This window comes from Antedon mediterranea, chromosome 9 (genome assembly GCF_964355755.1).
Source record: "Antedon mediterranea chromosome 9, ecAntMedi1.1, whole genome shotgun sequence".
Classification (NCBI taxonomy): domain Eukaryota; kingdom Metazoa; phylum Echinodermata; class Crinoidea; order Comatulida; family Antedonidae; genus Antedon; species Antedon mediterranea.
The window spans coordinates 20,466,029-20,493,182 of record NC_092678.1 but is presented as its reverse complement, the minus strand read 5'-3'; the positions used below and the strand labels follow the sequence as shown (position 1 = coordinate 20,493,182).

General features: G+C 32.8%; 3 protein-coding genes across 3 annotated transcripts; 1 reads left to right on the top strand and 2 right to left on the bottom strand.

Annotated features, from left to right (window-relative positions):
• Positions 1-6,263: 6,263 nt before the first annotated feature.
• LOC140058586 (protein transport protein Sec61 subunit alpha-like 1) lies at positions 6,264-13,706 on the bottom strand. Its single transcript, XM_072104268.1, has 13 exons — positions 13,574-13,706; positions 12,598-12,665; positions 12,223-12,288; positions 11,767-11,845; positions 11,521-11,652; positions 10,928-11,037; positions 10,508-10,661; positions 9,857-10,017; positions 9,256-9,396; positions 9,012-9,068; positions 8,362-8,553; positions 7,814-7,890; positions 6,264-7,449 (listed from the first exon to the last, which is right to left on the bottom strand). Exons 1-13 carry the CDS (start codon positions 13,575-13,577, stop codon positions 7,263-7,265), a joined length of 1,428 nt encoding a protein of 475 aa, XP_071960369.1. The 5' UTR covers positions 13,578-13,706; the 3' UTR covers positions 6,264-7,262.
• Positions 13,707-13,819: 113 nt separating this feature from the next.
• Positions 13,820-23,097, top strand: LOC140058585 (uncharacterized). Its single transcript, XM_072104267.1, has 11 exons — positions 13,820-13,952; positions 14,752-14,971; positions 15,207-15,412; positions 16,556-16,834; positions 17,004-17,708; positions 17,846-17,979; positions 18,488-18,640; positions 19,116-19,200; positions 19,690-19,818; positions 20,136-20,444; positions 21,139-23,097. Exons 2-11 carry the CDS (start codon positions 14,764-14,766, stop codon positions 21,223-21,225), a joined length of 2,295 nt encoding a protein of 764 aa, XP_071960368.1. The 5' UTR covers positions 13,820-13,952; positions 14,752-14,763; the 3' UTR covers positions 21,226-23,097.
• A 413-nt stretch (positions 23,098-23,510) lies between these two features.
• Positions 23,511-26,667, bottom strand: LOC140058589 (mitochondrial inner membrane protease ATP23 homolog). The gene is made up of 6 exons (XM_072104270.1): positions 26,572-26,667; positions 26,057-26,194; positions 25,712-25,757; positions 24,954-25,176; positions 24,542-24,628; positions 23,511-24,166 (listed from the first exon to the last, which is right to left on the bottom strand). Exons 2-6 carry the CDS (start codon positions 26,154-26,156, stop codon positions 23,978-23,980), a joined length of 645 nt encoding a protein of 214 aa, XP_071960371.1. The 5' UTR covers positions 26,157-26,194; positions 26,572-26,667; the 3' UTR covers positions 23,511-23,977.
• Positions 26,668-27,154: the final 487 nt, after the last annotated feature.

The window sequence follows — 27,154 nt, the reverse complement described above, 5'->3', positions numbered from 1 at the left end:
CTATATTAAAATTATTTATTTCCAAATTCATTAAAGATAATTAAATAACAACGTATATCATAAACACAATTATTAAAATAATTGTACACAATTATGATGAATATGCAAGTCGTCTCCTCTATAAGGGCATGGGGGAAAAACCCCATGTAACTATATAATAATAATGTTATACTATTAAAACACCATTATGAGAGACAACAATAGACAAAATCAATAATGCGTGTGACTTGTATAACTTGTGGATATAAATACGTTCTGGTGGTTTAACATACAATAAAACATAATTTATATTAGGCCTAGGCGTAGAAGAAAAACACTTCTAGTACTAAACTATGTTGTATAATGACCGCCCCACAGCAGTTTGTGCGGCTTCAAAAGGAGAAATGTCAAATAAATAAGATACCGTCAAAAGTAGGGTCTATAATATGCATGATTTACAACCAAAATATGGAAAGTATGGATCTTAACAGTAGTCCTCTAATAATGCACAATTTGAAATAGGCCTAATTTCCGGTATATGAGATGAATACTTATTTGGTATGAAGTGGGGAGAAGTGATAGAACTCACTTTTAGTTATGACACATATTGTATTACATTAAACAGGTAGGCCTAATACAGAACACATATTAAAGGGCATATCAATAAGCCAAACGTACTTTTCGAAAACAATAACTAAATATGACTGAAAGAGCATTACTGGTTGTCTTGTTTAAAATATAACTACAGTTGAACCTCCCGTAAGCGGCCACCCTCGGGACCGGGAAAAGTGGCATTAAAACACCATTATGAGACACAACAATAGACAAAATAAATAATGCGTGTGACATGTATAACGTGTGGATATAAATACGTTTTATTCATATAGGCCTAGGCCTAAGAATGGGTCGAAAGAATGTGCGTGACACAAGAACGAAAGAGGCGCTGCATTGCGGATAGCAGGCTTTTCGGTATACCAACGCATTATACACGTCAAGTGAGCCGTCATCGTGCACACTTTAGCTTCGCTCGCGTACCATCTAGGTCGTGCCCACAGATGGTTCTCGAATTTATTTCCAGCGAGAAAAAAATGGAGATTTCAAATGTACGTACCGCAGGACTATATTACATTGTCGTTTACAGAAACGAATAAATATACACAAGATTTATGTAGTCAACCAAAATTAGCACCCTGGGAATTACTTCCGAGAGAGAAACAAAATGAGTCAAATTTTTTTATTTGGACTCATTTAAACAAACCCAATTTGTGTTTTGTATGTAACATTAAGAGTTGAGGGATGGGGGAAGAAGATAGGTACAAAGAGGAAACATTTTAAAATATATTCTTATCCACTCAGTAACGAAATATTGTTTTTAATGTGTTATAGGCCTATAAATAATATACCACTAAATACAGTAAAACATTTACGATTTAATACGGTACTTTGTTAAAACTATCACTGTCATAGTCGATTGAAATAGTAAAGTACATGTAACGATACACCACTACGACGTTTATATATTTTTAAATTATTAATTAATACAAACGTTGAGAAGCAACTGTCAGTAATAACGTTTATTTATTTGTATATTATATGTTTATAATCTAACAGTAGGGCCTACCCACACTCACAGTAATAAAGTTTATTTGTATATATTTTTATATTACATCTAACAGTACCAACACTCACAGTAAGAAATTTGCGATTCAAATTGCGATCAAAAGTGGTTAATACCTTAACAGTATTGTACAGCATTGCAATACTATTTATGTTTATTCTCCAAGGGGGCCCATAAATCTAAATCTATACCTCTATGGTTAAACCAAATAATTTGGAATGTTTATTTGTATATTATATGTTTACAATATAACAGTAGGGCCTACCCACACTCACAGTAATAAAGTTTATTTGTATATATTTTTATATTACATCTAACAGTACCAACACTCACAGTAAGAAATTTGCGATTCAAATTGCGATCAAAAGTGGTTAATACCTTAACAGTATTGTACAGCATTGCAATACTATTTATGTTTAATCTCCAAGGGGGCCCATAAATCTAAACCTCTATGGTTAAACCAAATAATTTGGAATGTTCCATTCATCACAAATCAATACATTTGTAAAAACGTATATTAAATGTATCAAAATAGTATTTTTTAAAGAAAATCGGCCTGTCTTCAACATTATGATGCTGTACTCGAACTGTTCAACCGGTTTTCAGCTATTAAAAACAATTATCGTAGGAGGAGATAGGAAAATGCGAAGCCTCCTCGCATTTTTGTGGCGGGTATTTTTCAAGATGGACATCCATTAGACAGTGTATACCACGATCGGAAAACACCCCTATTTGGGGCAAATCGTTGAACCTAAATTCGTTTTAATCGTCAATAACTAATTATCTAACTTAATTTAATTAGTAAACAGGGTTACATCAGTTGGTTAAAATCAGTACCGAAAGTACGAACCAACTTTATATACCATCGAGTAAAAATTCTAGAAGTAAGGCGCGATTTACCGAATTTTGCCTTTACGTAAATTTATATATAGATGACTTGCGACATTTTATTTTGTGTGCATTGGCACGGAATAAAAAGTAGGCCTAAAAAAGGAATAACGTTGACGGATTCCTACAATCTTCAACTGAAAACGATCCATATTTTGATTATTAACGTAATAAGTGATTATTAGTGTAATAAATGACTCATTCCTTAATCACAGTAGGATAGTATCTATAGGAACATTCTACAATTTAAGGGAATGTTAAGAATTAAGAAACAATGTATAATTAATATAAGAACAATGAGTCATATTGCAAGTGAGCTGCACAAGTGCAGACAGAGCACTTCCAGAAGCCCAGACTTATATCACTTAAACAAATGATACAATTCCTAGCCATGGTGGAATACAGAATTTGAGTTAAAATAAATGTTATATACAGATCATTTTACCGCATACTATAAGTGTTAAACAAAATCCTACAGTTTCAGTCAAAAATCTCTTAAAAACAGAAACTCTATAATATAAAAAATTGTTTGGAAAACCAGTAAAGATAATTAAATAAAAACATACTACATAAACACAATTATTACAATTTAGTAAAACATTATGAATATGCAAAAAGTCTCCTATATATGGCATGGAAGAAAATACCGTGAGAACAATCAGAATATTCAGACATTAATTGTGCATGGGTATAGAGAACAATACGAAATAATAATCTGATATTTTTGCAAATAGGGTTGGTGAAATCTGTCCACAATTGGTTACTTTCTGTCCATAATAGGGACTAGAGGGCGCTGTTGTTTGTCCATAATTGGATAATTATATATGATTTAACACACACTGGTGTATTTCTTTGGTTTTACATGGATTGCTGTGTTTACATAAACAACCTTAAAACATCGCGTCTACCATATTGAATTCCATTACATTTATGTGGACAATTGATTATTCAAAACGATAAAAATAGAGCGACATTCAGAGATGCGGCCCTGCATAAGAAAATGTTCCGCGCTTAATAAAAAAAAAACTCTGTATTGTTTTGCAATTTTCAAATATGTTACTTATCTGGCAAACGTCATTTTACACGTTCTTTTAAATGTTTTGTGTAATAGTGTAAAATAGAGTACTACATTATGAAAAGGCTACAAGCGCATTCCCCTATAAAAGGGCATATGGAAAATCGTCTAGGCGTAGAAGAAAAACACTTCTAATACTAAACTGTTTTGTATAATTACCACCCCACAGCAGTTTGTGCGGGTTAACCACTGTGTTCCAAAAGGAGAAATGTCAAATAAATAAGGACACTGTCAAAGGTAGGCTCTATGCATGGTTTTCAAACCGAAACATGAGAACATGGAGTTTAATCCTCTAATAATGCACAATTTGAGGTAGGCCTTATTCTCGGTACATGCATGCGAACATAAGATGAAGACTTATGTGGTATGAAGTGGGGAGAAGTGATGGAACTCACTTTTAGTTATGACAAAAATTGTATTACAAAACAAGTAGGCCTAATACAAAGGGCAATAAAGAGGGTACATCAATAAGCCAAACGTGCTTTTCGAAAACAATAACTAAATATGACTGAAAGATTACATAGCATTGGTTGTCTTGTTTAACATTATAACTACAGTTGAACCTCTCGTAAAAATGTGTTTATTGCTGTGACGTTTCCATACCATTTTGGGAATAGCCAAAGTAGAATATAAAATGCTGAAATAGTATCAATAAAATCAAAGTCAATATGGAAGAAAGATTGTAACATGCTGTACCGGTTATTTTGTTTTATTCACAAAATCGTCCTGTCTAAATGGCGCGAATATATTAGCATGTTCTCATAGTAATACTCTAATAGGGCAGTGCTCTCGGAAATTTCTAATATTTGTTAATTTTCAAATCCATTTTAAAAAAAAATGGATTTTTAATTTACTAGGTATAGAAATCAAATTCTACAACCCAGTGAGGAGAAGCTCGTTGGGGAGCTCTTAGAGCTCGGCGGGGAGGACGTCCACGTCGTCGGTGACGTCGTCTGCATTGTGGACAACTACGCTTTTCGGTATACCATTTCAGTATACACTCCAAGTGAGCTGCACATGTGCAGTCAGAGCACTACCAGAAGCCTAGAATTATATCATTCATACAAATGATACAATTCCAAGGCATGATGGAATACAGAAATTGAGTTAAAATTAATTTTATATACAGATCATTTTGCCGCATACTATAAGTGTTGAATCTACTACAACGATGTCAGTCTAAGGTATCGTAAAAACAGAAACCCTATAATATAATTGTTTTTATCCAAAATCAATAAAGTTAATTGAATAATAACATTATAAAAACAAAAGAATTCAAATGTATTACAACATTATGAATATGTAAGTGTTCTTCCACAATGGGTATGGGGGAAATCCCGTGTTACTAGGGTAATAATGATTATTATAGACGAAATCAATCAATATTTGTGTATATTCATTGAAGAAGGATTGTAACATTCTGTTTAACCAGCGACTTTTTAGCATATTCTCATGAGAAATAGGCAGTGTTCTCAAACATTTCTAGTAAATATTAATTTTGAAATCATTTTTTTTTTAATGGATACGGATAAACATAACCCAGAATAGCCGTCTGGTACATTCAGAAATATAGGGTGAAGACACATGTCGTGTTGTAAGGAAGAGGAGTGGGGGGGGGGGGGGGGGGCGTAGGAATATTAATAGAAAAAGGTGAAACCGCACTAGCTAAGCATCGTCCAACTATCAAACAGGTTTTAGTTATTAAATACATACACAATTTTTTTTCACGCTGCTGCTCTAGTCCGCTACGTCACAAGAGATGACTCATTTATAAGCTGAAAGCAAGCAGCAGTTATAGTACTAGAGGCTGACGTTTTAGCTAATTTGTAAACTCAACTATAATTTATAGATCCCAGCTGCTGAACTATGGGAAAAGAGAGTTTATGGTTGAACGATTTTGGATTCTCTTTGATTGGTTGACAGACTGGAAAGAATTTTCTCACTTAAAGCAAAGAATATATATTACTCTTTGCTTGAAATCACAATGTCTCTAGAGGGTATTCAGTTGCATGCCTTTAGGTCACAAACGCAGCACATTAAAGTTCAAAATTGACCATATTTAAATGGGCATGTGATTCTTAATTAAAGAACTATCTTTGATATGTATGTATTTTTGGGATTAAGGGACATCTTTTTAATAAATTTATCTGAAGAAAGAACAATGATTAATTTTAAAATGTCGATCAGCGTTTTTTGTAAGAAATATTTCTTGTTTAATCATTTTTTTCATGGGATGTTGTTGTTTATTATTGTGTTGCTTTATTTTAATTGTTTAATTGTGTTGTTTTTGTCTTGTCATATTGTATTTTTGTGAGGGTCCCCCTATTGATTAGCTTCGGCTTTACCCTGTAAAATATTGTTGAAATAAATAAATTGCGCCTCAAAATAAAAAAATGGAAATTTAAGCACAAAATAAATATCGACACAATTCTTTAAGCTCTGTCTGTTGCACTAGCAATCGAGTTTGAAAATAAAAGTGTGATATGCCCAAATATGGTAGCGATATTGTCAAATATGGTTAGTGATATGACATCATGTCCATATACGAGCACATCACATTTTGTTGTCACACAAAGTTTGAAAGTGTAGACAGACCTTATGTGACAAAAAAGTGTGATATGTCCAAATATGGTAGCAATATTGTCACATATGGTAGTGATGACATTATCATGTCCATATATGGACGAATAAACATAAAACATATTTCAAAACTTTGTTATCAGTTTATTTCCAAACATGACTTTTGTAACCATAAATTGTTGATACATACAGCATTTACAGTACTACTATATATTACTGTCGTGAAATTAACTAGATGGCTCAACCTTCAGTAGCAGACCACCTATTATTCTTATAGTTTTTACACTGTATTTAATTTTGCAAGAAGATAGTATAAAGCATAACATTAATTCCTGTTTTTTCTTTAAAATCACTTTCATATCCAACAACTCCACAAAAAATATAACATTTTCTGTTCTTTTAATTTAATTTATAAACGCATGAATATAAATGGCGATCGTATAAGTATTGGTAGAAATATGCGTAGGGATAATTTTTTTTTTTAAGTAGCACATTTTACAATAACATAACAAATAAATTATTTATTAAATAAGGAAGTCAATTCATGTTTGAACAGAACAAAAAAATTAAAGGAAAAGAATTTAATTACTAAACAATATTTAAAATTACTCAACGCCATGAATAACACACAAGTAAAGTAGTGCTAAAATGGGCATATTAAAGTAAAATTATTATTAAATTTATTTTGATTTGTTTACAGTATTTTGGAGGGAGGACTGGCTATCCTTACGGGCGTGTCGTCGGCCACATGGCAAAACGTTTCCATAGAGAAGATTTGTTTTACCGATTAGAATGAAAATTTTACTATCTCAAATAATTATCCCGAGCAAGAAATAATATCTTAAATATTACATGTTATGTTGCAGAAACATTTTTAGCTGAGTCGGTAACGAAGAAAAGTTGACATGGTGAAAACGAAAAGATGGTAAACATTTAAAAAGAAACATCTAAAACTAAACATCAATGGGTTAGTAATGAGAGTGAAATAATAGCATAGGGAAATCCCCTAATTAGTATGTCAACACAAAACAACTCCCTAATTATGTATGCAGTACGCATACATTAATATAAGGGAAATACCCTAATTATAATAGTCTTATGAATAGTTTTTATTGGTCAATTTTAGAATAGCAACGATCCCATGCCGCCCATTTCGCTCTGTTCTTTAACAAATATTTCAAAATATTGGTATATAATCGTAACAGCTAGTAGAATACCAGTTCCGGAACCAATAGCACCGAGAAGATCAGCCATGACTGAGAGGGCGCCGATGCACAGACCTCCAAATGCGGCTGCTGTAGGTATGTATCTACATAATTAGAAACAAAAATATTAATTTTTTTAAACATTTTTATCAAATTGTTTTTATAAAATATAATTTGTATCAGAAGAAATCTTGGTTCCTACTTGGACGAAACACAACAACGTATGCGCACAACGAGTTAGTTTATTAATCAAGTGACAGTTCGGATAACCCATCACGTCATGATACGTCCTTGTGTTACGTCAAAGCGGGAACAAGTCTTTATTATTAATGATTTACTTACAAGAATTAGTAATGATCACAGAACATTGTATTAAGGGATCATGTCAAAATCCCTTTACTGCAGTAACTTCTGTAAAATAATGTTAACACGGTCCCTTGGGGATGAAATAAAGGATAAGACGCCTACCTGTTTAGTTCATGTATCATAGATTTCTCACGGTGACCACGCATCACCATTTGTTGTTCTTTGAGTTGCTTAGCAACCTAAGATAATATAAACAAAACAATAAAAATATTGTGGCAGATGATTGAATGATAGTGTTGGTACAGTATTCACTGCTTTCATGGATTTGATCATGGCTAGTAATCAGGAGGTTGTAGGTTTGAGTCCAAATCCAAATCATCCATTTTTACCACAGAATGATTTTTTTCTTCGTCGTGTTTCCGCAGCCAAAACAAAATTATCGGTTCATTTTTTAACCAATAAAGTGCGCATGATCAGTCATTACCAAACAACCAGATGCCCAATCACAACAATTTGTCCTTCTGGTCAAAGGTTTAAAATTATCACATTTATCCGATATCTATCCAAATTTTCCTTGAGTGCCACAGGCAGTTTATATGTTACTTTTTGGCTGAGGAAACACGCCCTTTATAAAAAAGATCTACAATAACAGAGAACGTCAAATATTTCATTTTTTACATGCTTAACAAAAATAAAGATTTCATACTTACATCTTTTGCGGATGACCCGGATACATCGATCCAAGTTTTAGAAAAGAAGGCACAAGAGCCCAGCATAAAGACAATATAGATGAGTGCGTGGATAGGATCCGCGATCATGTGACTGAAGTTCTCCGGCGGCGACATATAGTAACAAATGCCACCTATAGGAAAAGACCGTGCCGGACCGCCATCTCCTGAATCCTGTTGAGTAAAATAAAATTTATTATTAATTTATTTACTGTATATATTATTATTTTTATTCTTTAATTTGGTAAACAAGTCTAATGTCTAATGCAGTCAGTGTATTTAATAAAAACAAACCTAGATAAGACAATTAGAATTTTCATTTTCAATTTCGTACTGTACTTTTTTGGTTTTTATGACAATAAAAGATCTGTATCTATATCTGTTTGTATTGAGGGGTACACTTTGTCTCTATTTCCCAGGAGCAATGCAAATGATATCTTTCTAAGGCTCTGTCTACACTATCAAACTAGTTTGACAAAAAATGTGCCCACATATGGTAGTGATATGCTCAAATATGTTAGTGATATGACATCACGTCCATAAATGGGCACATCACATTTTTTTGCCAGATAAAGTATGATAGTGTAGACAGAGTTTAATAACATTTAATGTTGAATACAAATATAACTTACCGCCCATGTTCCTAGGAAATTTACAAAAATATTTCCACTGAATTTTGCCGCCAACATCTGAAAAATTGGGGAAAAAATTCAATTAATAACAATACATTATTTTGTATTTGGATTTTCTTAATATGGTGCGTCAAGAAAGACCTCTTCGATGACATAAATAATTTAGTTTAGCACATTGGGTTACATAGAAGAACATGCTTCACTTGATAGTAAAAGCAAGAAAAGAGGTAAAAAAACTCCTTACCTGCGAGATAATATAAAGATTAGAAACCAGAGCACTCTGCAGAATGATGGGAATGTTTGATGTATAAAACAATTTGATTGGATAAGAACTGTATTGTCCACGGTAACGAGAAGATTTGATTGGTAGATCGACTCTGAAGCCCTAAAAGTACAAAATACAATTTTTGATATACAAAACATAATTAAAGGGAAACAACTGTTATATACATAATATAATAAATATAATTATATGTATTTTTTTTGTGGGTAGGATGCGAGGTTGGAATGTGCCAACTGAAATAGCAGTCCAACAAGCTAATCCAACCAGTGATAATATACCTGCATTATATAGTTGTAATGGCATTGAAAAAGCCAACAAACGTAAGCGGATCTGCAGGAGAAGGGCCATATATCAATGATGTGTGTAATAAAGCTCTATCAAACTAGTTTGACAAAAAAAAAGTGTGATGTTCCCAAATATGGTAGTGATATACTCAAATATGGTAGCGATATGACATCATCATGTCTATATATGGGTACATCACATTTTTTTGGTCGCATAAAGTTTGATAATGTAGACAGAGCTTTATTACTCAACAACCCTGAATAATTGATTCACACACCTGGAAGTATATTACTATCGCAAATACAAGAATGGTTGCAGTGAGGTTCATCAGATTCGGCAAATTCTGTCGGTAGAATGCCTCTCGTAAGGCGCGTACTTTATCTGTACGTGTTGCTAATAGATGGAACAATGCAATAACTGCGCCCTCAAATTCAGTTCCTGTAAAGACAAATTCAATGATAAAATAGTTGATTAAATACATTTTATAACAGATATTTAATTAATAATAATAATTCTGCATACAAAATATGTGAAGATAATTTTTCTGTTGGTAAGATGCGAGGTTGAAATGTGCCAACTGAAATAGCAGTCCAACAAGCTAATCCAACCAGTGATAATATACCTGCATTATATAGTTGTAATGGCATTAAAAAAGCCAAAAAACGTAAGCGGATCTGCAGGAGAAAATGGCATATAGCCGTATAACAAAATATCCAATGTGTTGGTATATATTTTGTATGAGCTACCTTTTACATGTTAACTTTAAGTTAAACACACTGTCAAGTAACAACGACGAAATAATTTGAGGAATATGTTTTGACAAGGTTTCTGGTAACACAGTACACTCATTCTTGCATTAAGTATTTCCAAAAGCACAATTATTCCGTTTGTGCAATTTGAAGATCAAAACAATGTTGGATGGACTTACCTTTTCCGGTGTTAACTGTCGCTGGACTGAACGCCCTCCATACAATGGTTTCGCAAATATTAGTAGCAATGAAAAGTGAGATTCCTGAACCAAGTCCGTATCCTTTTTGTAGGAGCTCGTCGAGCAACAATACAATGAGACCAGCGACAAACAACTGTAAAGAACAAAAGATTAAATAATTATATAATAATAAATATATTAATATGTATGTTAGGCTTTATGCCAAAGAACAAAACTCAACAAAAGCAGGGACAAAGCGATTTTTATACAACCATCTTGACAGTGTTTTGGGATAGCCCTAGGCTAGGAGTTTTCTGAAATCATGCCCTCCTTTTTGTACTACAAAAGCATTGTAATATATTTTTGTAGTAACTGCTGGAGCGCATATATACATGGATCGAGAATAAGTGCGTTCCATACCTGAATCATGATGAGCATGCAGATTCCGAGACCAATATCACTTGGATCTCCATACATTCCGGTCATAACGTATACAATAGCCTGACCAATAGTAATGATCATACCAAACACTGTAAAAAATAAATAAGATATTAAATATACTCATGTTAACAACATGGTATACATGAATTACAATATAAATAAATAACATTAAGGAATCCTACAAGCAATCTACCTGTTAGAAAAAAAGTAAAGTTGAGTGAGTTTGTTACCCAGCTTTGAATTCTTACACCAGGCCTAAAGCTCTGTCTACACTATCAAACTTTATGTGACAAAAATATGTGATGTGCCCATATATGGACATGGTGATGTCATATCACTACCATATTTGGTACTAAAGTATAGTCTAAGGCTTTCTACCTGTCCGTTTCACTTAGCACACTGCCTAGGATTATAACCTCACTTACTGCTGACTGTAAGGTAAGGTTTGTACCTAAACTGGTATAGATCCTATAAAATCATACATAGCTGAAAAACTTCCCCCTTTCTTGCTTGGAATAAAAAAGGGAATCACCCTTTACTAATAGGCAATCAGTAATCTGGAAAATACTTACACTTTTGTGCACCATTGAAAAGAGCTCTATCTTTCGGGGTATCTCCTACATCAATGATTTTAGCTCCAGCCAGCAGTTGCATGATGAGACTGGATGTTACAATGGGTGATATACCCAACTCCATAAGAGTTCCTGCAAAGGTAAATCAAATCATTAGTACTGCAGAAAAGTATTCAGTTGAGGCAGTAAACTTTGTAGATAATCGAACCAGGAATAATCGTCTAATAGCCAAGCATTCTTACTTACCCCTGTTGGAAGCCATGATAACTCTAAGCCAGTAGAATGGATCAGCGGAATCCGAGGACATAATACCAAACAATGGAATCTGAAATAATAGACACATTCTTTAGTTTTTTAAGTTTACTTTTGATACAGTTCTTTTTAAAGCTCTCTCTACACTATCAAACTAGTTTGCAAAAAGAGTGTGATGTGCCCAAATATGGTAGTGATATGACATCATGTTTATATATGGGTACTTTTTTTTTTCACATAAAATGCGATAGTGTAGACAGAGCTTACATACTGTTAAACAGTAGATATAGTGGTGCATAATTCAGCCTAAATCACTTTTGAATGTTTTAAATATTCAGCCATCTACCTATTAATCTTTGGTACCCAAACCAAACTTGTAGGTTTTTGGTGGATTATACTCTATTTAATTTTTTAATTAAAATATATTTGTTGTTTGTTTATTTTTCTTACCTGGCAACAAACCAAGAAGATGAAAAGCGTAATTGCCGTCCATAATACTTTCTCTCTAAATTGAATCTGAAAAATGAAACATACATTTTAAAGTTATTTTCTTAATTAGAAACTATTTCAACATATCAATGTATGTGTTACACTGTGTATGTTATCCTCTGGACCTGGAAAAAAGGTGGGTATCGCTTCCATAACAATAAACTACACAAAAGCCTAATTAAATTTGGCTTGGCTTAAAAATGAGGGTGTGGTTAAAAAGCAGGATGCATTTTAACTCAGGATTTGGAACATAGAGCATATATAGTATAAATACAAAAAAATTATTAATAATATTAATTGAACATATTTTTAATATAAAAATTACAAGAATTATACCTTTCGTTCGGGCTTGGAAATTTCTGGCAATACAGCACAGAAAGGCTTCAGCACTTCCAAAAATTTCACTGTAAAATAAAAGTTTCACAATAAGAATTGTTACAAAAGCTGTACCTGTAGTTAGTTAGTATTCATCCAGATAATAACCCTAGCAATCTATTGTTAAATAGCTTCTTTTATATAGCCTGAAAATAAATCCTAAATTAGGATCTAAGTATATTTAAATGGATTACATAGTTCTTCATTATTATAGAATGAAACAGCTTGCCCATTTGTGTTTATTTAAGGTTTTGTTCCACCATATGTTGTTTTCAATTATCAGTTCAGGTGGTCAATTTTAAAGTAGGCCTAGCCTAGGCCTAGGTAACATTTGAATTGCCTATAAACCAATTTAAATAAATAAATATACACATATATGGGTTTTAAAGCCCTGTTAATTGGCATACGGTTATAAAAAAAAATGTAATAATAATTAATATTAGGCTAATAAAAATAAGATAAGTTTTTTAAACAAGACAATAACTTAGGCCCTAGAGAGGCTAGGCCTAATTCTAAATTAAATGTCAGTTAAATAGAAAAAAAATATGTAGTAAATATAACATTTCTTTTCAAAATAGAAAATGTGTTAAACAAAAATTGTTCCTTCAACAACATCAAAGTTTGATAATTAAATTATTATAAATAGAACTTTTAAAAATGCATGGAATCACATACATTACAAAGCCTAGGCCTAGTAATGTATTATTGATGAACAGTTAAATTGGTCATTTTAATTGAATCTAACTTAGCCTAGGCCTTTAAACCACTAAGCCTAGACTACCGGCAGTGAACGGTCAAAACTGCGTTTGTGCGACGTGTCACTTTTGAACGCCACCAGAAGTTACCACAAACGAGAAAATCAACTGATAAAAACTAAAAAAACACAACTATAAATTGAAAAAAATCATAAAATATTAACATCAATAGAGGTACTTACCCATATTTAACACCACCAATTATAAAAAGTATGAAGAAAATGCCTGTATTTTGTTAAATTTTGACTTCTAATTACGAAGAAAACCAGAACCTTCTGCTACCCATCAGTAGCCGACAGAAAAGAGAGTCACGTGATATGCTCAACACGTTTACTAATAGGACGCCACCTTTAGTTTTTAAAAGCAAAATCATTGATGCCTGACGTTATTATTATTATCATCAAAATCATCGTCACACACGTACACAGATTACTCAATTAGATTCTGGAATTTCCAATTGTGTATTTTAGAAATCCAGAAATTACCAAATCGTATTTCTGTAGCGGAGAGCAATAAAGAAGGATGTTAAACATAATACTACATTTATAGCTTAATATACAGGTAAGAAGTAGGTAGTTTTTGCAGTGTTTTAAAGTTAGGATAGGCCTACGCCTCACGCGACGCACGGATTTACTGACCGGTGCCTGTTGCGGGAAATTCCCTGATTAATATAGGCTAGGCTAGCTAGGCCTAGCCGAAGGCCTAGGCTAGGCCTAGGAGGCCCTAGACTATTTAACACATTGTAATTCTTACTAAACGTACTAGGAAGAAGGCATATAAGTTTATACTTAGCTAACTTAATTGGTATCTATTTCATTAAGTTGTATTGATTCTAATAAGCATTTCTTATGGTACTTTTTTTTGGACAAGAAGTAATAGACTGTATATAGAATTTAATAATCCAATAACGACTAGGCCTATGTAGTCTAGGTTTAGGACAAATCATATATGAAACTTACAGTATTGTTTGTTTAATTCCAAAGATTAAAATCAAAATTTGCTGCTGTGTATATTACATCATCACCATTATTAAGCAATCAGTCAGTCTGCTTTGACCTTTTTAAATGTAAACAGAGTTTGGTGAAACTGTATTGCAACAGGCCTACTCTAAAATTTGGCATATATTAATATTCAGAAAGTTAATGATCTAATTATAGCTATATCTCTTTTACAATATTGAGGTCACTGCTCCATCCGAGAATAAATTTCTTTCAATGTTTCATTTTTACCAGTATTGATTTTTTTAACTTTCATAACTATTTCCAATGTTTGTATTGTATACAGTACGTCATAAATTAAGAAAACATTTTGAAATGAAATTATAATATATTATCAATACTACTGAATTTTTTGTTTACAGTAATAGAGAAATATGGATAACGATGGTGAAAATCAACAGATGTTTGAGGCAAATTTGTCCAGCATTCCAAATGATTTTGTTGTTTTGAATTACTCTAAGGAGCCACTAGTGGGTGATATCAATGAAGAGCACTTATCTGAGAACCATCACACGAATATAGATGAACAGAATCTGATCCAATCATGGGAAATGTTGAGAGAAGAAAATGCCAATCTTAAAGGTAAGAAAATCCCTATGACGAACTCTCCATGACGATGACACACACAAACAAAATCTCATCCAATCATTGGAAATGATTAGAGAAGGGAACAAAATCTCATCTAATCAGATAAGAAAAGAGAATGACAAGGACATTCTCTAATCGTAGGAACTGTTAGAAAAGAGAATGACTAGTAGATGTAGTTGGCTTTAAAACAAAAATAATGTATTTAAATGAAAACGCTTTTATTTTTTAGAACAACTACAGAAACTAAATCTGTGTCTCATTAAACGAATAGAAGAAACAAAGGTGATGAGAATTAATCAGGAAAAAAATGTAGAAGTGTTTGACGCAAAGTTCAAACAAGCAAAGGAGATGATTCTGAATTTAAGAAAAGAAAATGACAGCTATAAACAACGTATTGAATCAATCTTGGAACAACTCGGGCAAATTATTGAAAGGGTATATATTTTTTAATTAATTAATAATACTTATGTATTGAAAAATGGAAGATTTCTGTGTATTCATTTTCATTTTTACAAAATTGTTTTAAATAACAAGAAAATGAAAACAACCCGTTTGACCCTGAGCTTAAGTTAGGCCTTTGAAATGAATGGTTTTTTTTTTTCATTCATTTATTAAGCCATAACAATATACAATAACATACAAGATAAGAAAAGAATTTCGTCGTCGGCTATGGACGTCAAAAGTAAACTCAATTATTATAGCCAGCTTGCCTGACAATCCAAACTAAGAAATTCAAATATAAAAGTACTATAATGCTATACAAAGCGGTATAAAAATACATAATGCACGCATAAAAAACATTAAAAATATAAAAAAGTATTATTAAATTATTCGTAACAAAAAATCACAAATAATTGGTTGGCAGATCCATGTCATGTTACTGCAGTAACTACCTGTATGCTGGTGTTCTGCCAATTAATTATGCCTCAAGGACCAACAAGTATGGTTTAATATACAAAAACACGCCATTGAATTCTTGCGCAATATTTAAAGAGTTACAAACGGATGTAGTCACCTCCTGTACAGATTATTAAATGACAACCACAATTAATTTTTTTTTTGTTCAAACGTAACATTAAATTTCAACAATCTTTTATAAAACTCAAGTATGTCCTTGACTAGTTTTAGATCTTAAATTATTTTCGTTTAAAAAAAATTCTCATTTTTGGCAGATTGCCAAGGAAAGCTTGCGATTTGTGAGTTATTTCACTGCCTTCCTTAAAGTGGCAAGTCTGTGGTTCGAGTGGAGTTGTTGTCATGAGAAAAAATCCTGTCATCTGACAGAATTTGAACCCATGACCCTGTGATCGGTAGCTAAGCATCTTAACCACCAAATAAAGAAAATTCAAAATATTGTTTATAATTCATTGATTGGTTGAATTCTATTTTAGAATGTTATTCACCAGAACTATGTTCCCTTCCTATGAAACCTCTTAACTGTAGGTGGATGCTAATAGTAAAACATAGTCATATACAGTTTGTTTCTGTGTTAATAACCTTTAACTAATTTCGAACAATTGTATGTTAACATGAATTTCCTTTAGGGCAAATAATTTGAACTATCAAACATTTTTTTAGGAAAAAGATCCAAAATATAAAAAAGTCCTTGAGCATATCTCATTACAAATCAAAGACGAAATAGAGACAGATAAGCTAGACACAAGCAATACAGAAACTGTTGAAGAGGTCGGAACACAGAAGGAGAGAAAAGAAACAAGCACAACTGACGAAGAAATGACCAAGTTAAACGCATTGGTTGCGGAGATGAGCGAACAGTTAAAATGTAAAGATGAACAGATCGACTTGATAGCCAAACAGTTATCGGAAATGAAATTAGCTCAACATTCTCCAAACATGGTAGGACAAAACTCATTTAAATTAATTATTCTTTAATGCGGCATGGGTCGTAGTTGAATGTTAACTCGTCGAAAGAAATAAAAATGATTTATTTTAATTGGACATTTACAATTATTTATTTATTTATTATTTGTACTACAAGTATTACTATTTTACTTTGCTATTGCAGATCTCAGAATCAACAGAAACATCAAATGGAACATCAGAAAGTGCATTGCCAGAAAGCTCCCTAGACAATGTTGCATCGATGAAAAATGAACTCGGCAAAATGACATCGCTGAATACTCAGTTGACAGAAGATCTTGCAAGCATGAAAAATATGCATTCAAAGAACCAGACAGAGATCGATGCTCTGAAGGCTTCTGTTCTTAGGTATCAACACATCCAGGAAGAGAAGTCAAAAGAGTTTGAAAGACTCCGTGCAAACTATGACAAAGTTCAGATGGATAAGGATGAACTGGTGAAGAGTCAGACTTCTCACCAGCAACAATCTGCAAACATACCAGAAGTAACTGTGAAGTCACCGCCATCATCTAAAACTTTAACTCAGTCTACAGAAGTCTTGGTTGGCAGTGCTCCAAGTACTGGTGTTAAGAGTTACAAGAAGGAATCAAATGATGAAACAGTACAGAATTTGATGATGCTCTTCAAAACGGAAAGAGAAAAATGTTCTAGTCTACAGGAAAAACTGAGAAACGAATCCAAGAAATGCCACGATCTTGAGATGGAAATGATTAGAAATCAAAGTAGACTGGAATACAAAAGCAGTAATCTTGACAAAGAAATGACCAAGAGAGAAAGAGAACATGAGCTAACTGTGGAAGAACTGAATAAGAAACTAGACAACCTTTCTAGAGAACTAGAAGAGGCTAAGGTCAGTATTACTTTAAGGAAAGTCTTGAACCTGTGCCGATGTTATGGCTATACTGTATGTTGAGGTACCTATACCTCTTTATTCAGTATACAACTAAGAATTGTGTGGTAATCCAGGGTCTATTTCTCATAATATAGGAACCACGATATCAAAGTACTGGAGAGAACATGCGTGCCTTAAGAGGACAGGTGATGCATCTAATGAGGGAACTCTCAGAAATGAATGCTCAAGTAGCCAACGCTAACAAACAGGTGGAGAAGAAAAATGAAAGGTATGCACTAGATATCTTTTTAAATCTCTTTTTTAAGGCTCGCCCATCACAAGATGTGTTTCCTCATCTTTCTGGGCATTTATCTTCAAACTCTGACCTTTTATCAGCGTCTTCTGACATTGATTGTATTCTTTCTTTGTCAGTGAGGTCATGGGGAGGTCATGGGTGTGTCATAGGGATAATGAGTCAGGTATCAATGCACTGTTGTCAGGGAAGAAAGAAGGCAGTTACAGGAATTGGACTGTATGTCTAAAGAAGACTTTCCTTATACCAGACACTCTTTGGCTTGTATATGTCTGGTTTTCCATACTGTAGTCTAGTATTCCAAATGTGGTTGCAACGGTAAACAAGAATTTGGGACTTTTTGGTTTTGGGAGAGTTTCCATTTTTCAGAGTCCTGTATAAGGAGAGTCAACTACTAGTAGTAAAGATGAGTTATATTGCTGTATTAAACCAAGTTTGTCGCATTGAATTTAAAAATAAAATGATTTTTGTAATTGAAACACAGAATTAAAAGTCTGGAGATGAAGAATTCTGTTTTAGATAGTGAACATTACAACCAAAGTATGCAAGACACAGCTATCATTGATCGTCTTAACAATGAAGTTAAGCGTCTTAATAACGAAGTTAAACGTCTCGAAAAAGACCTATACTTGGTTATGTAAGTAGACATGGTTTTTTTGTTAATTGAAGTTGGCCGTCAGTACTAATAATTGGCTGGCTGTGTTTAAAAAGAGAACTTGCACTTGTAGGCAAATATAAGCCAATTTTATACCAATATGTTTGCAGCTAATGAGATATTTCTATACTATGTGGAAGTAACAGTTTGTAATAAAGAAAAAACTCACCCAGAATATCCTACCATATCAAATGAAAACTTGTCAAAAACCAGATTTTCTATTAGGAAAAAAAAAGAACATTTTTTATCAGAATAGTGTCCAGTGTTTCACCATACTTCTTCATTAGTACTGTACCTTGAGCTCTGTCTACGCTATCAAACTAGTTTGACAAAAAAGTGTGATGTGCCCAAATATGTCCATATATGAGCACATCACATAATTTTTTTTTAACATAACGTTTGATGTAGATAAAGCTTTAGATGTAAATTAATATTAAATGTGTAAATATTATTTTAGCGATGAAAGAAACAACCTTCTAAGTAAATGCCAAGAATTTCAAGAATTATATCAAGATGTAAAACAGAATGCAGTTGACGAGCAGGTATTAAGATTTTTTTTACTGGCATATACGTTTAGTACTTAAACATTCAAATAATCTGAACACTTATTACTGCAGTAACTAGGTATTTTTACTGCAGTAATGTACCTGTATGAGGCAATTTTAATAACTGCAATTAACAATACAATATATATACTAAAAAAAAGGATTGCTAAATAATTAGAGAGGAAACAGTTACTGCAGTAACTGCAGTAAAATAATTTTTAGAAGCTCTTTTACGAGTTGGTCTTCACAACATTTATGTCAGGAGGTAGCCATTTCAAAAACATCTTATACCAAAAGTCATTTGGTGATAATTCTTGCCTGTCTTTGAGGACAAACTTGTAGGAAACTAGGCGTAAAATTAACCACACCTAGCTAACGACAACAAATGCAATTAATTTGTTTATATTATCCCAAATGTGTGTTGTTATTTATGTAGGCAATTACTTTGTTTATTTTAACCCCAAATTATTTTTATTATTTGTGTAGGCATTAAACGACATAACAATAAGGTTGGTGCAAAGCCAAGAAGCCCACGAGAGGAAAGACACTCACATCAAAGAGTTGCAAGGAATGAAAAACCAATTAGAAGACAAGTGTTCTGCATTGGCTGCCCAGGTAAATAAATTAAATATATGGCGGGAGGACGTACTGTAAAGCTCTGTCTATACTATCAAACCAAAAAAATTGGCTCAAATATGGTAGTGATTTGCCCAAATATGGTAGTAATATGCCCCAAATATGGTAGTGATATGACATCATCTTTTCCATACAGTATGGCCACATTGAATTTTTTTTGTCATAAAGTTTGATAGTGTAGACAGAGCTTAAGTTTGGTCAAGGCGAGGTTGTTATGAAAATGTTGGGTTAATTAAATGTTACTGTTTCCAGTTTTTCTACCAATTCTCTACTAATTCTTGTTATTTGTTTTAAAGGCAGAGGTGTACAAGGCCGATTTTGAAGCCGAGCGACAAGCCAGAGAGACAGCACACAGCGAAAGAGAAAATCTTTTGGAAGTTATTAAAATGAAAGAGAGAGAAATGGAACAGTTGACGGAAGACCAAAGTCCGGCTAATATGCAAGCCTTAGAGGATCTACAGCGTAAATATGGAGGAGTGCAAACCGCGCATGGTTACCCCCAGCATACAATCGCACCTGCTTCTGGTCAGACTTATGGAAGACAGGAAGACTATTATCCACACCCTGTTGGTGGTAATTACCACATGGGAACAGCCCAACCACTGGTAAAACAACCATCTTAATATCATAACATAAGATTTACCCGACCACTGGTAAAACAACCACTCTGTTTATCAGTACATAAGAAGTACCCAACCACTGGTTCTATAGAAATTCAATACAATTAGATTTTCTATAGAAAAGAAAAAAGACATTCTATAGACACAATAATTTCTATAGAAATTGAAATATATTTCTATAGAAATGTTCTATAGAATAGCAAAGAGCTCTATAAAATGTTCTATAGAACATTTTTGCAAGGGTGATTAGACACAACACCACTTTTCACAGGTTGTAAGAGCTGCTATTTAACATAAAAATGCATGTATTTGTCAAGAAAATACAACCGCCTATTATAGAAATAATAATAATAAAGGCAAATTACTGGAAAAAATGACAATGCTGTTGGTATCAGTGGCTGGATCTCAATGGAGATACAAAATAAAAGCAAAATCAAAACGATAAGGCAAAACAGCCAGAAAAATTAGCAGAGCTTTTGGGCAACATTAGTAAATGAAATAGAAATAAGTTATATAGAAAAGGTACAGTACTCTACAGTACTTTGCGAAAGTTTGTAATTATGGTGTCTAAGAATCATAACTTCAGAAAGATAAGATAAAATCAATTTATGAAAATGTTAATGATAACCAGGATTGTTAGGAAAACATTTGAACAGCCATTTTTGTTTTTCTTTGACAGGCGCAAGAATTCAAGTGTCCTGTTTGCCAAAACTTGTTTCCAGATATAGACACACTGCAGATTCATGTGATCGATTGCATCCAATAGAAGTCCTGCAAATATCGAAACGGTTGAACGATCCTCTGACTCAAGAAGTTTTCATTCACTAGCAAAAATTATATTTTATTTATTTATTTTTTAAAATGTTTAGACACATCCAGAAAGCAAATAAAAACGCGCCTTGTAAATATAAACAAGCAAAGGTATAATAAAATTATTAAATATCAAATAATTGCATAATTACTATTAAAGTACAGTTATGTTTAATTTGCTGCAAACATTAAAAATTGACAATTGAAAACAAAAAAACCGGGGATATAAATTTTAAAACATGATTGTAATTGTTTACTAACAATTAATTACTAATAATAATGTCTTTATTTATGTATACTTTAATTTTAAAGACATTTATATTTAAGTTGTATTAACAAAATAAAACACAATATGGAAAAGGGTTATTATTATTTGTTTATTAAATTTTGTGTAGGAAAAGAAAATTGATCGATTTACTGTAGAAATTAAAATGATCAAATAGAATAACTAAAAGATATTTAAGGGGTAATTTAGTTTATAACATATTCTTTTCCTAGAAAATAAATTACTATTTAATTATGTTCATTTATAGATCTTTACAGTATGTCATCTTCTGTAATACTTGATCAATATGATTGAAAACTTGCCAGATTGATAAAAAAAAAATTATTTAGCATTATCTAACCCTGGTTGTATGCAAGAATTAATAAGTTGGTGTAGATAAAAATTAACTAAAGTACTGTGTAGTTACTGTAATAATGTGTAATGGTATCTTTCAGTATGTATTAGTCATTGTTTAGTGGCACAACGACTAAGCCCAGGAGCTTTGGGGGCCCCTGAGAGGGAACAAGGCTAAAAACACCGAAGTCCTCCAGTGTTGGAGGGCCACCTAGAATCCCTAAACCACAGGCCTCAGTGTTACGCCACTCTCAGTGCTGAACTACTGTAATTCACTGGTTAAAAATATACAATAAATAGATTCAGCATTATTTTGAAGCGCATAGAGGCTTTATGTATGATCATAAAAGTCCAAATGTATTATTATTGTTAATATATTGACCATGTTAAGGTAGTATTATTATGTCATTTGCAGTTTAGTCTTTCCCTATGATCGAAGTGTTTTGTTAAAACAGAAATGTTAAATTGTAAAAATAAAGAATCCTATAAATACTACAGTGTAAGAAATAAAAACTATATAGGAAATAAAAATCACTTGGAAATGTAGAAGTATATTAAAAACATAAAAAATATGTTTATTGAATTAATATGAGTATGGTAGTGTGTGGCGTTTAAGATAACTGTCCATATTTTCAAAAAAAATATATTGATAATTTTATGGACTGTCACACATGATTAAACCCCACCAATTAGAACTCCCAAAGTTGTGTTACGCAACATTTTGTGAATAGACCGACTTCAATATCAAATTGATTTTTTAAAATTGCGCCTTTTATTCAAAAGTGGGGAGACCGCATCTTACAGAAGTTGCATTACTTAAATCAAAATATTGTGTTATATAATAATTGTATTATTAGTAGTAGTACTTACTACATTCTGTATATATATATATGGTCGGTGAATAATGAAGGAAAAACCATATAACCATACATTAATTATATTAATTAATACATTATAATTGATTTCAAATTTATAAGTTTTAATAATTGAAATATTAAAAACTTTTTTTTGTAAAACTCCAAAAATTATTTAGAATTAGCATATTGTGTATATTCTGTTAGACTTATGATTTATGTAAAAAAGAAAACGTTTCATTTGTGTAATTTAATTGTATATACTTAGTACTTACTGAAGTAGTCCATAGAAAAAAGTTTTCAGCATCGAAAATTTACTTTAATGAATGTCATAGCACAATTAAAAATATAATTAAATCAAATGATTACAGATTTTGTATTTTTAAACTGGTGGCCATTTTTCAAAATGGCTGCCATTTTAATACGAGGCCAAAACTGAAATGTCAACAAGGCCTAATGGATTCCGTGTCTGAAGTACATGTGTTTAGACACCAAGATTGTGTATCTACCTTATTTAGATCTGATTTTATCCACATTTTATATAAAAATGGCCGCCATTTCAATACGAGGCAAAAAATTAAGTGTCAACAGGGCTTAGAGTGATCAGAACGGTTTAATTAGGATATCTGGCTATGTTGACAGCCTCTAACATTCCGCTCCCCCTAACTTGATTTCTAAGCATCTTTTCAGATTTTTGTCCTAGACTATAAACCAGTGTACACATCTAGCTCGTGTGCACTTTAAAAGACCTAGTTCGAGTTGAGTAGGGGGTTACCCCGGTGTATTAGTACATCACAGCCACTGATCATAACTGGGCCCTCTGGGAGACCAGTCTTTGACTTTAGAGGTTACCCAGTATAAATATATATTTCAATCAATCATCAATCATATTAAATATACATAGAAATTTTGTTTGCTCTAAGATATAGAAAAACAGATAAATGAAAAACTAACAAAAACAATTATTACGAAACCTATTTGTACAAGAGATGATGGACCGTTAACATCTACCGCTACGTAACACCTCAAATACATTATGCATGGGATGAGTAGAATCTTGCAATATTGAATATGTTTTCTTCAATTCTTTAATTTAAAAAAACGGATTCAATAGAAATCTTCTCAATTTAACTGTTTAACATATAAAACAAGACACAACACAAATTGTCGACAAACATTCTTTGTATAAATCAGAATTTATTCATAAATTAACAATATTTCTAAGTAACTATATGTCATAAATCATAATTGTATTTTTGACGTGACATACGTTTAACTTCTTCTTTGTTTCTTGGTATTTTGTCAAACGGTTCAAAATCGTTGAAGCATATATCCCACACGTCGTCCATCGCTTTGTCAATGTCTTCTTTAGATATATTCCGCACCGACATAACCGATTTCATTGCACGTTCCCGAACGCAATTCTAAAGAAAGAAACGAAAGATAATCACACATATGGTTTTCCTTTTGTTTGTGAATTGTTTGTGTATAGCCTATCGAATATGAATAATTGCAACATATATGTAAATATTTAAAGAAATTTATATAAAAAAATTCATAGTCACACAATATTCTATACAATTCTTTATCTCCACATCTGTCTAGTATCATAGGCAGATTTTAAAATAAAGTGTCACATATGCATCATACAGTATGGCGACTGTAGTATGTTAAACTAGGTTTAGGCTTAATAGCTTATGATACAGGTGTCACATGTGATACATATGTGACGCTCTATTACAGTATTTGTTTGAGATACTGAGTTACAGTATTTTAAAATCTAAAAATTATAAAAGCACCTGATGATGTTTCTTGAAACCAAATTTGTGACTATAGACATTCTGGCTAACAAACGAACAATCTCCACTAAGACTAGCAGCACGAATCTGCAAATAGATCAGAGGTTAAAGGTCAAAAACAAGTACAACTGAAAATTCACAAATGAAATAATCTATTAATAAATGGCCTTTAAAAAAATCAACCCGATTATCTGTACTATATACTGTATCTTCACATATGCCATCATGAGTCCAGTATATACAGTAGGCACATTCTGTAATAGTGTCACCAAATGTAGTGCTTGTTAGGGTTAAGCTTATGATACAGGCATCCCATGTGACACATACTGTATCACATAATTTGGCTGTGATACTGTGATATAGATACAGTATAAGCATATTTTTTTACACAAAAGATTTAAAAAAAACTTACCTCTGTGCAGGCAACATGCTTTAAGTTGTCCCACTCTACGTGAGCACGACAGAAATCAAATGCGTGAATGAGTTCGTGAGTGAGTAATGTGCTAACAACACGCTGTGATGGCGCCCTGTTTTCGCAGAGTACAATCTGTCCATTTGAAGGATCAAATCCGCCATTGATAATACTGTCCTCGGGGCATTTTTCGCAGGAAATGTGCCGAGATATGTTCACAGGACTGAAAAGACAAAAATTAAATTAATCATTCGTACAACTTGGTAAGCATTATGCACTTAAATTGTATGACCCACTATACGACTCCGGGAGAGGTGCGTCATTTACAAACAATTATTGACGCAGGGTTGCATCAAAAAACCCAACCTATGGTAGAGTACTTCACATCTATGAACAATGGTGTGTACCACCACAATACCATGAACAAGTCACAATGCGTCTAAATTGGTGCGTCATGGTCAACTAAAGGTAAGTCACTTTTGACACAGGGGTGCGTCATTGTATTTATAAGGTATGACGCACATCGGACAAATGAGGCAACTCTCCCGGGGGTCGTATAGTGACAAGTGCATTATACTGTTTACAGTACTTGAGGATAATGTCAAAATGATTCTACTGTGCAGTTACTGCAGTAACCACATTTTTTAGTTTATGTTTACAAAAAAAAGTTAGTTACATAATTGCATATTACTAAAACAGGTTATCTACAGCAATATAGTTACTGCAGTAACTGCAGTGAAGTAAATTACAGTACTTACCATCCGTGTGCTTCCATAGATTTCAGCATGAACTTTACAAAAGGACCTGAAACAATTTAAAACATTTTTGTTAAATGTAAAGAAAAAAGTTACTTGCTATTGAAGTTAATGTGTCATGACTTTGCGTGCTGCTGTAGCATGGTGCATGATGGGATATTATAGGCATGTTTCTGTAGCATGCTGCATGATGGGATGGATATTTACAGTATTTTAAGTGTACCTACTGTCAGTACTATAATTAATATACTGTGATAATAATGAAATTCTTACTGTGTTATTTCATTAGGAAAACAACACAAATATATAGATTAGATATGAATCAAATTAAAATGTTCCAAAACTTACTTTCTTTGCAAGCAAATTCTAATCTTCTAAGACAAGATCTATGTTCAAGACTTCCTTTTTTAGAAGCAGGGGAGGGTGAATCATTTTCCTTTGCTGCCATCCTTACTTAGCCTACAGATACTAAATTTGTAATAATCTCTGAAAAATAAAGTAACACATGTTATATATTGATAACTTTACAATTAATCATGTTTTTAAATCAATATTTTCGATCATATAGGCATAGAATAGTTTATCAATATATAAATTAGCCATCTAATTCGTTAAGATCTAGGCCCAAAGATAATAACACGTAATCATAATATGGATACTCATAGTAGGTCGAAACGACTTCGAGCACATCACATAACTATATGATACAGCTATCGCTGTGTCGCGTGTGGAAATAGGTATAAACAAACTATGCCTAGCCTAGAATGTAGGCATGGCTGGGCTAGCCTAACCCAGGCTATAAAATGCATAAAGTTGGGCTTTTAATAACGGTGTGAACGGTAAATAATATAATAGAAACTTACGTGTTCTTATTGCTGATCTTCTATACGTGAAAATTCGTACTTTAAACCATAGCTAGGCCTCCCCCCCACGTTCAGAACCATCGCGTGACGGAGATTTACAAACACCACCAATCTATGGCACGCCCATGGTGCCGTTATACAAAGAACGCCGTAAGACACGCGAAATATCAAGGTAAAATTCACCAGGAAATGCACTGTGATCTAAATACTTGTATACATTTTATGCTAATTAATACTTTGTCAATGCATTATACTGTTAGAACAGAGAGTTTTTTCTATGGTTTTTATTGGCAATAAACGTCGTTAGATGGTACCGCATTTTGTGTACCATAAAATACTGACTTAAAAACATTTACAAAACCCTACAAACGCTAGAACTATGGCATTATTCATTGTTTTGATACGAACAAAAAGATAATATAGTGGTCCCCTGTAGCTTAACCTGCTTTTCTTCCAATCCCAAGGTCCAAGGTTCAATCCTGACCTAGTGCCAGGGTTATAACTCATGACTCTTTCAACTCCACGTCCTAATTATGCCTCAAAATAGACTTTGTTTATAGACCTATAAAGCACGATCAATTAT